The 14,362-nt window shown below is 36.4% G+C and overlaps 1 protein-coding gene and 1 pseudogene across 2 annotated transcripts in view; one reads left to right on the top strand and one right to left on the bottom strand.

Moving 5' to 3' along the window:
• Positions 1-3,343, bottom strand: part of LOC143601826 (myosin-6-like) — a 31,293-nt pseudogene extending 27,950 nt beyond the window's left edge. Inside the window, exon 1 of the transcript XR_013147726.1 lies at positions 3,194-3,343. The product of XR_013147726.1 is annotated as a myosin-6-like (transcript). The remainder of the gene's footprint in view (positions 1-3,193) is intronic.
• An 810-nt stretch (positions 3,344-4,153) lies between these two features.
• Positions 4,154-7,928, top strand: LOC143601816 (uncharacterized). Its single transcript, XM_077079123.1, has 10 exons — positions 4,154-4,251; positions 4,730-4,891; positions 4,991-5,107; positions 5,199-5,283; positions 5,376-5,484; positions 5,632-5,699; positions 6,093-6,218; positions 6,759-7,450; positions 7,537-7,734; positions 7,807-7,928. The coding sequence occupies exons 1-10, from the start codon at positions 4,154-4,156 to the stop codon at positions 7,910-7,912; spliced, it is 1,761 nt and encodes a 586-aa protein (XP_076935238.1). The 3' UTR covers positions 7,913-7,928.
• The last annotated feature ends 6,434 nt before the right edge of the window (positions 7,929-14,362 follow it).

Below are 14,362 nucleotides of genomic sequence, written 5' to 3'. Positions count from 1 at the left end.
AATAAAGCCCGACTACTTGGGCAACCTAATGGCAAAAGGCAACCTCATACGCTCGCTGCAGAGAGCGCTGGGTAGCCAAGCCCACAAAACCCGCCGTCAAAGGCCCATTGTGGTAAAAGCTGGTTGGGATCAGATTTGAACTTAAAATTTTATATTCTCCCGTTTAAATCCTTACTTTCTCTCTATTGTCAGTTGAACTAAAGCTCATTGGCATATTAAATATTAAATACATAGAAAAAAAAGCTGAACAAATACTTAAATTGTATTAAAGATAACTTGTTTTTGATCTAACTTTACTAATAAAAGAAAATAATGAGGATGATCTGGCAATCCCACATTCACTCTTGGTCTAATCTTTCTTCTCATTCATTCCACCTATTCATGGATTATGAGCAAAACTATTTTATTAAATGAGTTATAATAATTTCCTTTCTAATCTTTCATCTTATTCATATCTATCCATGGGTCATGGGTCAAAATAATTTTGGCAAAAGGGTTATAATTTCCTTTATAATTTTATAATTCCTCATCTTATTTATCCTAGATATCCATATGTCATGGGTCAAAACAATTTTGACAAATATGTTATAATTTCCCTTCTAATTTTTTAATCTCTCATCTCATTCATTATATCTATGGGTAATGAGTCAAAACAATTTTAACACTATATATTGTTGTAAACTTGTAGTGGTTCATCTCATTCTAATTTCTAAATTTGGGATTATACACTTCTTACCATTTGTAGTATATATTTTATTTTCTTCTTACATTTAATTTTGATCATTTCTTTCAAAAAAACGTACCTTATTTATTTTTATTATTTAACAAATCCCGTATAATACACGGGTTCAAAAGCTACTAAAACTTATAAATTGAATTCTTAAATTATAAAACTTATTTTTGATAAAAGTTTCCAAAGTTATGCTAATCAATTTCACAACTATTTGATTTTCAAATCTCAATATTTGCAGGGGTTTATGACAAACAACATAAACCAGTGTTTTAAAAACCGGTTTTTTACTCATGCCGGATTGAGTTAAAAAATGGTGCAAATCGGGTTGTATCGGAAGGTTCAACCGCCTTATATATTTTACCTTATAATTTGATATAGTTGCAACTTTAATTGAAAAAATAATCCAAAATCATATGATTCCATAATAAAATATAATCCAAAAGTTAATCCATAATTAAAAAAATAATATAACACTACTCGTTTTTTAAAAAGTAATCCAAAAGTATACTCGTTTCAATGTTAATTGCTAGGTTAAAAGTAATTTTAAAAATACATGCCACAAAATATCAAAAATCTCCTCGTCAATAAACCGGTTTGTCGGTTTAAATCGATACTTTAGAAAAAACCGCCAGTTCGATGTTCTGGCAAGCCGCCCAAAAATACGGGTTCAAAATACCGGCCTTATATGTGAAACCCGGTATTACCGGTTCAACCGGCCGGTATGAATCGGTATTTAAAACACTGACATAAACTAACCGAGACAACGTCAAATGCTTAACACAGTGTTTAATATATAAATAACTAGTTTGAGACCCGTGTATTACACGGTTAATTGCTAAAAAAATTTAAACTTTAACCATTAAGTGAAAATGTTGCAAATAACAGAAATTACACAAATATGTTGCAAATAAGTAAAACGTTCATTGTATACTACATTTGTGACTGTATTTGTCGGTATACACTGTTTATCAAAAATCAAAATATTTAGTCCATTGTGCTTGTAACTCTTGATAAGGTAACAAATAGGTCTGTAATTATACCTCTTATGTGTGACAAATAAGGTTCTTCAAGTGCATTCCAACCCTAATAAATGATATTGCATCCATGAAATCAACAAAAAATAATATCAATGTACATAAAATATCATACATTTTAATTAATTAATATGATGTCATTTGAGATCATCTGCTAGTGAATGAATCGGTTATGATTTACATTTAATAAAAATATTGAATTCATATATTGAAATGACTTAAAGAATTAGGACTGTATATTGAAATGGGTTGAAAAAAACATGAGGATGGTTATGAGATTGACAAGTGACAAAAATATGTAGTGTTTTATTAGTGACGGCGGTAGGAATTAGGGTTTATTATTTGGGTTGGTTGTGTGTTATGAAAAGAAATGGACAGAATAATAAAATGATCCAGAAACTATTAGTTGGACGGGTTGACCCGAAATAAAAACCATTTATTGAATATGGGTTAAAAAAAGTGAGAAGTAATGAGAGTTTAACAAGTGTCACAATGAAGTTGCATTTTATTAGAGCAGTAAGATTAGGGTTTGTTATTTGGGTTGTGTGTTATGAAAAAAAATTGACAAAATAATAAAAAGATCCAGAAACTATTATTTGGATGGTTTGACCCGAAATAAAAACTATTTATTGAATATGGGTTAAAAAAGTGAGAAGTAATGAGAGTTTAACAAGTGTCATAATGAAGTCGCATTTTATTAGAGCAGTAAGATTTGTTATTAATTTGTGGCTTATCACATTAGTGTATGCTCTTTTCTTTTTTTTTTTTTAAACTTTTGTAATTGTAATGCAAATTTTCAACTTAATAAATAATACATAATAATTGTGTTGTCGAGTTATATTATCTTTATTATTGAAACCTGTGTAGTACTACACTAACCAAAAAACGACAAATATAGTAATTTACTAGTGTAGTTTCTTTTTAAATTGTTTTAAAACAATATTATGCGTGGACTATCTCCTAACAATATATGTTAAGTTATTTGTTTTTTTATTGTGCTTAATTAAATTTTTTTTATCAATAAATGTATAATACATACAGGATAGATCTCTTAAAAGTTTAGTAATAAAAATTGTAATTCATAGGTTTACACTACAATACTTAATGTATGTTTTAAAGTAGTTAAAACTTAAAAGAGCATTATTATCTTATAGTCATTACTGAGTCTTTAAAATACACTTACACAATTTCATCATCAATTTTACTCAAGTTTTGTATTTATTTTTTATGTTAAAAGACAATCCAACAATTTGTTATTTATCAATAGATAAGTTATAATTTTAATTATTAAAATATAACTTGTATAAGCTAAAAATGAATTTTTACTCATAAATTTTGGAGAAAATATGATTTGCACCCCTATACTTTGTGGACGGGCGTGCTTTGCAGGTCTAATTCTCAAACTAATCAATTTGCACCCCTGTACTTCGTGGACGGGCTCCGTACACCCAATTGCGCCGCCGCCGCCGCCACCATGCAAGCCATCACCACTTATGACCATCGCCCCCTCAGCCCAATCGCACCACCCCGAAAAGCCATTGGAACGCAAATCATTCCACGACTGTTGGGACTCCATCGTTTTCGACGACGCCAAACCACACATGATCTTCGAAGCTAATCGTTGAGAGATCGTTTCTTGCTTGCAAGCCGTCGATGAAATCCAACGCTCTATGGACTCAACCACCGTCTTTGGAGACCACGCTCCATGAATCCAGCAGCCATTGTCTCCGGCGACTCACAACAAGAATGATTTGAGGATATAAGATGCGATATCTATGCTCAATCTTTCCGGCTACTGGTTTGTTTTTCCGATGACAAATCAATTCTAGTAGCTTCACAATCAATTTCATTATCAATCTACTCATTTTGATCCACTAAACAAAAGCTCTAAGTTTCTAATCACAATTTGTAATGAACGAACACAACTTTTGGAACTCAGACAAGCTGAGCACCTTCAAATCATCATCTTTCGGGTAATTAAGATACGCTTATTGATCGTTTTTGTATTGGGAATCAAAGCCAAAGGTCTAATATCATTCAATTTAGGGATTATATGAATCTAAAGTTTATGTGAATCGGGAATAATTGACCTTCATGCATAAGATAATATGTTTCCAAGCTATGAACATGTAAAAGTCACTAGCCCAGTTGGCTGGTGCACATTGGGTCATTGCTTGGTCTACCATGGACTCGGGTTCGAACCTGATTTCACTCAGAGTTATACTTGTAAAAATGATTAACATGAAAGTAAGCTTATCCAAATTACATTTTACTTTCTTGATTGCAAGGGTTTCTCAATCCAATCGAAGAAGACGGTTACAACTAGAATATATAGTCTCAGTTCTGCCTGCCTGCCTGCTTTTTTGTATACATATTGATGATTTACATGAATGAATTCGAATTGAATGGATACAACAACCACTACAACTTCTTCTTCAATGATGTTAACACGCCCTCATCTTCATCTCAATTCTTCCATCAAAAGTCAGTCAGATTCATTAAATACTCTCTTCCTTCTCACTTGTTTATAATTTCAATTATAGAATTCTTAATTGATTGATCTTGTCTGTTTAATTTCATCCTTTATGTGTTCATCAATGTTGTATATAGGTGTTTGTATCGGTTAGGGCATGCTATTTAGTGATCTCATCTCCTTACAATTTTTATTTTGCTACTTCATAAAAATGTTGATAATCACAAGAGGCAACTAAATAACCGTCTTGTGTATCGCATTTAAAGCCATAACTACAAATACATTATGCAGTTCTTAACATGTTATTGGTTTAAGATGACTTTCTACTTGAACTTTGAAGTCAATAGTTGGATATTGATGATTACTTTCTTATAGGCTTCCATTTTGGTACACATGTAATGCTTAATCAAAAGAGTCATCCACATGCATTCTTAGTTATTGATGCACTTAATACTCGCCATCTCACATGTAACTGTTTATTGTTATCAGTGGCACGAGTGTGGTTCATCTGCTAGCACAAAGAGAGATAGCTCCAACATCAGCAAAGTGGTTTCCAAAAAGGCGGTGGGGAGAAGCTTCTAGTCACAAGCGTCAGTCATCTGTTAAACCTGAAACTGGAGTGAGGAATCCCAAAAGTGAACTTCTTTCATGGTACTTAACTTATTCTTTTGTAACAGTTTGATCCTTTGAACTAAAAACTGAAGCTTAGTTATTATTAAGTTTTTAAAGTACATGTTTGTATGGTTTCAGGGTGGAGGCTGAGTCATTGAAGTGTTTATCAGCCGAATATTGTCCATTAGCTTCTTCTCCAAGGTCAACAATCGCAGTAGCATTTAGTGCAGATGGCAAAATTCTTGCTTCTACTCAGTATGTTATTGCTTATTAGTAGTCTTTCTTTTCTTCTTTGCAACTTGTAGTTGTTATACTTACTGAAGTCAATTGTTTTTTAATTTGTTAGTGGGGATCATACTGTTAAAATAATCAACTGCCAAACTGGAGAATGTGAAAAAGTGCTGACTGGGCATCATAGAACTCCTTGGGTGGTAAGACATTATTTCATTAGTCACTATTTATGTTATTGTTAGAATTTGTGATGGTCTTTTTTTCTATTTATGTGCTAATTATGCTTTTATAGGTTAGATTTCATCCATCGCGTTCAGAAATACTTGCAAGTGGAAGTTTGGATCATGAAGTTCGACTTTGGAATGCAAGTACATCAGAATGCATCGGGTCTCGTGATTTTTGTAATCATTAACCATATTTTCTCTCTTCTCTTTCGAGAACAAGTTATATTTTGTTAAAGAAAATCCTTTTTAATTGTCATTTGTGTAGCACAGTTTTAGATATGCTTATGTACATATTCTTATATATGTGTTCTTGCTTTGTTGCAGACCGCCCTATTGCTTCTATAGCTTTTCATGCTGAAGGAGAACTTCTTGCAGTTGCTGCAGGGCATAAGGTGTTACTGAATTTTATATAAATAATAAATTATTGAAGTTTAATTATATATATTATTGAATTTTATAGACATGTTAGAATGGGTTCATAATTATTGAATTTTATATAAATAATTATATAAATTATTGAAGTTTAAATTATTAAATTTTATAGACATGTTAGAATGGGTTCAAAATTATTGAATTTTATATAAATAATTAGTATGGTATATATGGTACAAGAAGTTTGTTATTTTAATAATAATTACACTCTTGAGAAAAAATGATTTAAAAGAGGCTTTATGCATTAATAATACGCTAGGGGTGACCTGTTTGATCCTTTCTTTTTAATTCAATTCGACTCATTTACATTTGATTAGATTGACATTAGTTTTATTTCTTTCTTTTTTTTTCAGCTGTATTTTTGGCATTACGATAATAGAGGAGAGGCTACCTCACCTGCTATTGTATTGAGGACAAGGCATTCTCTTCGTGCTGTGCACTTCCATCCACATTCTGCTCCATTTTTGTTAACTGCAGAGGTAAGATTCTTTTCACGAAGGTTCATGTAACATAATGGGTCAAAACATGCAGTTTTTTGGATCACTCAAAACGGCTCAGGTTGACACATAACACTTTCTTTGTCCATTTCTCAAAACTGTTTATAAATAAAAGTTCATTATATATGATCAAAAACTTCGTTTTAAAATGCGTGATGCGCTCCAATGCGTTTTGATCCAAAAAGCCAATGCGTGATGCGCATGCATCACATATACGATCCGTTTAAAGAAGTTCTATGTATAACCAAAATAAGTTTGTTTACCAAAAAGGCTTTATGTGTACAAGTAGTCTGTGTCTAAGGTACAAGTAATCTATGCATGAACTCACTTTAACTCAGAAATGTGCGCATCAGACTGCATCATGCCTTATGTGTTTTAGAGCGCATCATCCTCGCATCATGGAATTGGAGCGCATCGCATCATGCGCTCCTGATGCACGCATATTAAAACCAAGATCACAAAAACTATATTTTCACAATATATTGATAAACTGATTTAATTATTTGACTTGTATTTTAACAGGTTAATGATCTTGACTCTTCGGATTCTACAATGGAACATGCAACATCTTTGGGTTATTTGCATTATCCCCCTCCATCTGTATATATGGGAAACATGCATTCCATTGATCGTTTTACTTTAGCTGGAGAGTTACCATTAATGCCCGTACCTCTCTTCTGCTCTCCTCATCCAAATCCTGATTCAACGCTCCACCTACAAATTGCCAGTAGACCCGTTGACCCGGTCAACACACAATTAGAATCCTCTGATCGACTTCAAGTTCTTGCAATCGCAAGCGAACTGTATGAACAAATGATGGCCTCTAGCATGGATCCTTCTGGTGGTGGGCCCACAGACGAGACTAGGCAAGTAACTTTTACAGACCGTGTGTGTTTGGAGTTACCTTTTATGCAAAGATGGTTAGTTGGTCAAAGCCAGGCTGGCACTTCATCAACCACATTGTCGTCTGAGTCAGCCGAGGTGCCATATGGTTCAAATGGTGCATCGACATCTGCATCACAATATGATGGTGATTCATTCCCGATAATGAGTCGAATACAGTCTCAACTTTCTGCATCATTGACCGCAACTGCCGCTGCTGAATTACCTTGTACTGTAAAGCTAAGAATTTGGCCTCATGATTTTAAAAACCCGTGTGCATCTCTTAAAGCTGAAAGTTGTCGGTTAATAATATCACATGCAGTTCTTTGTAGGTAAGGTTTACAGGCAGTTGAAGTGTATGAACTGAACTATTGTATGGTGAGATGTTGGTTGTTTATGTTGCGAAGTGTTTGAACAGTGAAATGGGGGCCCACTTTTCACCTTGTGGGAGATATTTAGCTGCTTGTGTGGCATGTGTGCTTCCTCAGTTTGAATCTGACCCTGGATTGCCAACCCAACTTCATCAAGAACGGGCTGCAAGTTCACCAACAAGGCATCCGATTTCTGCTCGCCAAGTTATGTATGAACTTAGGATATATTCACTTGAGGAAGCAACGTAAGAATTAAATTTCTAAGTATTTAGTATTTTTTTAATTGTAATCTGAAAAATTATTATCATCTCATGTAGTTTTGGTTCGGTGCTTATATCAAGGCCGATTAGAGCTGCTCATTGTTTAACATCCATTCAGGCAAGTTACAAGTTTATATTTGAATCACTGTCATTAGTCAGATAATCTTATAATAACTTTTAGGGCAAATACTATATTACAATTCATATACTTTCTGTATTTTTCTCATAGAAGTCCCCTAAAATATTCAACATATTGGTTTTTTATGTGCAAAAAATCATTAAGGGACTTTTACGAGAAAATATAACTATAAAAAATCATTGTGTTTTTGCAGTTTTCGCCCACTTCTGAGCACATATTGCTTGCTTACGGTCGACGCCACAGTTCTCTTCTTAAAAGCATTGTTATTAATGGGGACTCCTCATTATCTATTTACACCGTTCTAGAGGTAAGTTCAGTATTTAACTTTGCACATATTATCTCTTGAGATCAATATTATCATTATCATGCTAAATTGAAGATCTATTGTGCATGTTCTTTATAAGTTATATGGTTATTGACACTTTGAAATTTGGGTTTTAGGTCTATAGGGTCTCAAATATGGAACTTGTGAGTGTGCTTCCAAGTGCCGAAGACGAGGTCAATGTAGCTTGCTTTCATCCTCTTGCTGGTGGTGGTCTTGTTTATGGAACCAAGGTCTGTATGTGGGCCCACCTCATTTAAAAAGCGTTTGAAGTCGACTCCTGTTTTGACCCGTGCTAAATATGATTTGTTTTAAATGATGTTTGTAGGAAGGCAGGCTTAGAATTCTTAAGTATGACGGTGCTCGTGCTATTGGGCCTGATCACTTTTCTGAAGCGCAACTGCAAGCAGTTGAGGTAGAACCGTAATACAGGTTGTCTGAAATTTTTAATACTTCAGTTATAAGTTTTTTGTTTTTAAAACTCATTTTTTTCTTCAGTTTTGGTCCTGTTACTGGAAGTCTGAAATTAGTTTTTGTTTTTCTAAAGAAAGTAAAAGTTATATCATTAGTTTCCACATAATGATGACTTTTTATGCTTATTTTATTTACTGTTAACATGGAGGGAATATTGGGCATTTTTTATTGATGTCTAACTTTGTACCTGTTTGATATATTGAGGGTATTATAGTAAAATCAACAGTTTTTCTTCACGTTCTCTGTTTAAGTTTAGCAATTACAATTTTTTTATTCTGTAGGTGCTAATGATTGAATCTTTTGGTGATACGGTTTTGTATTTGATTATGCTGCAGGCTCAGGCATATGCTTTAGAATGTTAAAAACACCCACAGTGAGATTTCACATCTGAGGTATATCATTACAACCGAATATTATTTTTTACTTTGCATAATTCGGTAGTTAAAATATTCAACCAAAAACACAAATATGTATAAAATTATTACGCTTAAACTATAAAACATGGTGCTCATTTCTCTTTTAAGTTATGACAAAAAGGAATTTCTTTCAAAATTATTAAAATAAACGGGCTTGGCTTGTTTTTTAGACTAAATTCAAACCAACGAATTTCATGTTGTGTTACAAGATTCACACTCCTAGCATAAAGATGTGGTTAGACTATTAGTTAAAACTCAAAATGCCCCTCTTAATGACGATGAAACGATTGACCTTGTAGGTCAAAGTGAGCACTTTCAAGTTTTATATTTGAGGAATCAGCGCCTAGTATCTGAAAGCAATGCAGATGAAGTCAGGTTCACCACTTTTGTTATTTTCGTTTTTACACCTCACACATTCTGTGCACTATACAGTAAACAATAATCAACTTGTTGTATACCTATAAGGTAGTCATTTCTATCGGCTAAAGTGTGTATATCATCGACAATACTTGCGGTTGTAAACATTTCTTGGTCTTGGTCAATGCTTAAGTCAAGAGCATCCAACTTTTGAGTTTGTGTTAAAGACACATCAATGAAATGAAAAAGATTGATCTTTCAAGTATGGTTGCATGAACCTATGATTCATGTTGTGTTTTAGGTCATCCCAATTTATATTTATTTATAATTATTACTTGAATTTAGTGATTTAAGACAACTTCAATAGTTTTTATAGAATTAAGCAAATGGGGATAATTGAAGAATAGGTGAACTAATAAAATAAAATAGTTAGAAGTAAGGAGTATATAAAGAGATTTAAAAAGAAATTAATTTAGCATTTAGAATTCATTGTTATAAAAAAACTAAAAATCAAATAATTAACTTTAACCATGTCAAGAATTATCTTTCCTAATATTTGCTTAGCATGCCAAGTGAGCCACAAGTTACATACCCAAAAAGGGCAAAAACAAAACATCATAGAAAGAGATTCCTCAAACAAAGCATTTGTTGAATACTGAGTGCTTCACCATACTCTGCCAAGCAAAAAAGCATTAGGAATCAAAAAAGTCGAAAATCGGGCCCGTCTCTATAATACCAGAATCAAATGAGTAGTCACCGAACAGGTCAATAGGCGGGTCATCAAAAAGCCAACGATACTGATGGTTGGCTAACCAACCCGCCAATGATGAGTTGTCTGTTGAACCTTGGCCCACACAGCCATCTTTCAAACCCTGAGCTTCATTACGGGCCAAATCTGAAACAGTTTTACCAGGAGCATGATAACTTGGCTGAGGTGGCACTGGTTGGGGTATCGAAGGAATTGGTGGGGCCGGTTGGTCACGCGTGGCTCCCAAAAACAGGTTAAGGTTTGAGTGATTGAAGACTTGAGGTTGTTGATGATTAACAAATGCGTTTGGTTGTACAGTACCTAAAGATCTATTAACATTTCCAAAACTGCCCCTAATTGGGTTTTGACTGGCTGTTGGTGTATCCCTAACCGCATCTGTTCGTGCAACCGCAACTGCTTGCGCAACCCTAGCCACATTTGTTTGTGCAACCCTAGCTGCATTTGTTTGGGGAACTGCAACTGTTCGTGCAGCCCTAGCTGCATCTCTTCGAGCAACCGCAACTGTTCTTGCAGCCCTAGCCGCATTTGTTTGTGGAACCGCAACTGTTTGTGCAGCCCTAGCTGCATCTCTTCGTGCAACTGCAACTGTTCGTGCAGTCCTAGCCGCACCTGTTGGTGCAACGCAACAGCACCACCGGGTGCTGCCACCCTAACCACACCTGTTCTTTTGAAAACCGGTTTGTTAAGTGTAGAGTCGAGGTTAAACTTCCGGTGAGTCCTAATTAAAGCTTGAGATGTCGAATCAGGAGGCGATTTGTTTCCTGATGTAAGTAGGTTGTTTCTCGGGTGTTGAAGGTTAGCCAGGGTGTGGAGTGAGTGGATCAGGCCCGGGGTTGGAATATGAACCGGAGGTGGTGTGGGTTGAGTTACGGCTTGGACAATTTTAGAGCCGTTTTTGGTGGTTTTCCTCTCGACTATCCAAAACTCATCTTTACCAGTGGCGCGGCAATGGTCCGTAGCTGCAGTGCCATTGCCCCAATAGACACATGGAGCAAGCAAGTCACAGACATAACAGTAACACTAAAAATAAAAAAAATATAAAAAAACAGAGGTCAAAAGAGCTTAATGGTAATAGTGCAATTTGTTTGTCATTATGATTAACAAAAACAAAAACAAAAAAAAAAAAAACAATATGTCATCTTGTTTTTATGAAAAGATCACTGTAAAAAGCTAAGCAAATTGGAAGCAGAACTAATTTTTGTATATAAAGCCCAGAAGCTAGTAAGTAAAATCGCTTGTTAACTCTTAATTGATCAAAATTTTATAAAGTGCTATTCACATTTTAGCTAAAAAATTATATTATTAACCAATCTACAAAAAAGGGAACTTTAATATATCAAAATGAAGTGTAAATAATAAGAAAGCATATTGATTTTAATTTCATGATATTAAATTATTAACCATGGATAAAGTAAAAATTGGTAAATTTTGAAATAAAATTACCTGGTCACAGTGGGTTTGATTTGGGGTAGTTGAGAAGGGGAATTTGATACAAAGATGCCTTGAATGGGGATAATCTCGGCATGCAACCTACAAAACAGAAGCCTCTTCATATCATTAGATATTTGATGACGACAGTTTTTTAATACTAATCAATCCTATTTAATATATCAAATCAACCATTCAAGAAAGAAGACAAATATGTTGGTACCTTAAACCAACATAATCCTTTACTCTAACAATAATAACTAAAATTAAAAGAAAACACATTATATATCTAAATAAATAAATTAATGAAAAGCTAGAGTTTGGAAATTTGCCAAAAAGTTTCAACATTTGCAACATAACCACCTAAGCTTTTCTTTTTATTTATTTCTTTATTTTTTTAATTAAACACCTAAGTAACCAGTTAATCTAACACGTTATAACGTTTGGGATTTTACCTTTCATCCACGGCGTGAGTTTGGACATTATATGATAAATGAAGAGGTAGGTCCCAGCAGAGCCCAGTTGGACCCGCAAGACTCACCTTGAAGAGGAACGTCTGCGCAGAAACCAACTGGATCCGCAGGACCAACCATGCTCAGAGACGTGACGTCCTTACGCGCAGTACGCAAGCTGTTCCCGCAGGAAATGCCTCCCAATGGTGAAGGACTCCGCCTGTCCCCGCAGCCTCGGATACAAGCCATCAGGGAAGGCCACCCGCGCAGCAAGGCTACACGCACAAGGCACTTAGCTCTCATTCAGTGTCACCTGAAGGAATGAGCAAAGCCGGGAACAATCCCGCACAAGGGCGGGAGGGGGAATACTCCCGCCCAAATAAGCCAGTCCATACGATCCGGGAAGATCTTCTGTACTGTACCTGACGAGGTATGGGAAAAAGATCTGACTAAAGATACGACAGCTTATTGACAACAGTATGGCGAGCAGCATGCTCTTGTACTGTATGTCACTATTAGCCGCTGCCTACCCACCAACTACTGCCATACCACGTGCGTAGCCGGCAGTTGGTAGAAAAGGAATAGTACACAGCAGGCCTGGTCACTATCAGCCGCTGCCTACCCACCAACTACCAGCAGGGCACGTGCGTAGGCCACTGTTGGTGGAACATGAACACTATTCAGCCGGCCACACCTCCTTGGAAACCTACCTTCGGCTATAAATACCACAAATGGTATGACCATCTCATCTTATCTTAACATATCATATTATACCTGATATCTGCTCTAGCAATCTCTTAATATACATTTATATTTAAAGAGCAATCTAGTCTGATTCTCATGCCGGAGGGTGGTCACAAGGAGGAACCCCCCCATTCTCAGTGACAAGCTCACGGTGTCTGTTTTGCAGGTTATCAGAAGAACCATCTTCTCTGGGTCTAACCCCTCGTGGGAAACATCTATCTAACCCCCAGGTTACTCGTAATCTGCCCGTGGTCCGGTTAGTGTTTCTTCATTGGCGCCATCCGTGCATAAAGCTAGAACATTTTTCTCCAGTTTTTTCAAACTTTTAAGATGGTTAAAGAAACTCCGGTAACCACAACCCCAGCTACTGGGGGGAATACCGGCTACACAGTCTTTACAAACACTACCCTGGCTACCCAAGCCGGGGCAAGTAAAGTAAATTTTACGAACACTACCCCAGTTACCCAAGCTGGGGCAAGTGTAGTAAATGATCGCCCACTGGGATTCACTGATACCCAGTTAGAGAAACGAAGACAACCCCGCCAAACACTCGATGAAGTTAAGGCATGGGCGGAGGCACGACAAAAGGAATTCCAAGCTGAGTTGGACGAACGCTTGCGTTCCGTCCAACAGGCCGACGAATTCGAAGAATACTTGAACGATGACTCGGAGGAATCCGACTCCGACGCGAACCCTCGCCATAGGGCAAAAGGGAAGCGTAAGGAAACGGACTCCCAACCGAGAAGGCATTTTGGACAAGCCTTCAAACCAAAAAATACAGGTGGAAGTCCACGTGACTTCTCCAAAACATTCAGACCAAACGTTGCAAATGCGGGAAGGTCCAAATTTGCAAGGGACATTGCGGAAGCAATCGCCCCAAAAAGTGCCAAACAAATGTCAAGCATAGGCACATATGATGGTATATCTGACCCCGATGATCATTTGAACAGATTCATAGCGGGGGCAACCGTCAGTAGTTGGACGGAACCTACGTGGTGTTACATGTTCCAAATGACGCTTGTGGGGGCTGCTAGAGCGTGGTTCGATCGTCTACCGGTCAACCACATCTACGACTGGGCAGACTTCCAACAGAAGTTTAGCCAACACTTCAGCCAGCAAAGAAAGTATACCGAGGAGCAATGGACAATCCTCAAATGCATTCGAGAGAAAGATGAATCTTTGCTGGACTTCATCACTCGCTTCAACTCGAAGAAGCTAAGTCTGGGTAACATTAGCGAAGATCTTGTTCGCGCTGCTTTCATCCAGGGCGCGAACGACCCAGAGCTCATCCGCACCTTAACGGGTAAAGATGGCATGCCATCCACATGGGATGCCATCATGACAGCAGCAAAACGCTTTGCGGAAACTGAGAAGCAACTGAGTAGAGATATCCCACAGAGCACAAACCTCTACACCCAGAAAACAAGGGAAGACAACGTCCTTACCGCCCGATTAAACAAAAAAGCGAAAGCTAGGCATTTGGCAGTCAAGGGTAAACTTTGACACCTCATC

This window comes from Bidens hawaiensis, unplaced genomic scaffold (assembly GCF_021521415.1).
Source record: "Bidens hawaiensis isolate Kalapana, Puna unplaced genomic scaffold, B.hawaiensis_p1.1 tig00001960_1, whole genome shotgun sequence".
Classification (NCBI taxonomy): domain Eukaryota; kingdom Viridiplantae; phylum Streptophyta; class Magnoliopsida; order Asterales; family Asteraceae; genus Bidens; species Bidens hawaiensis.
Note: the sequence above shows the minus strand (reverse complement) of the source record. Positions and strands in the feature narration are given on the sequence as shown.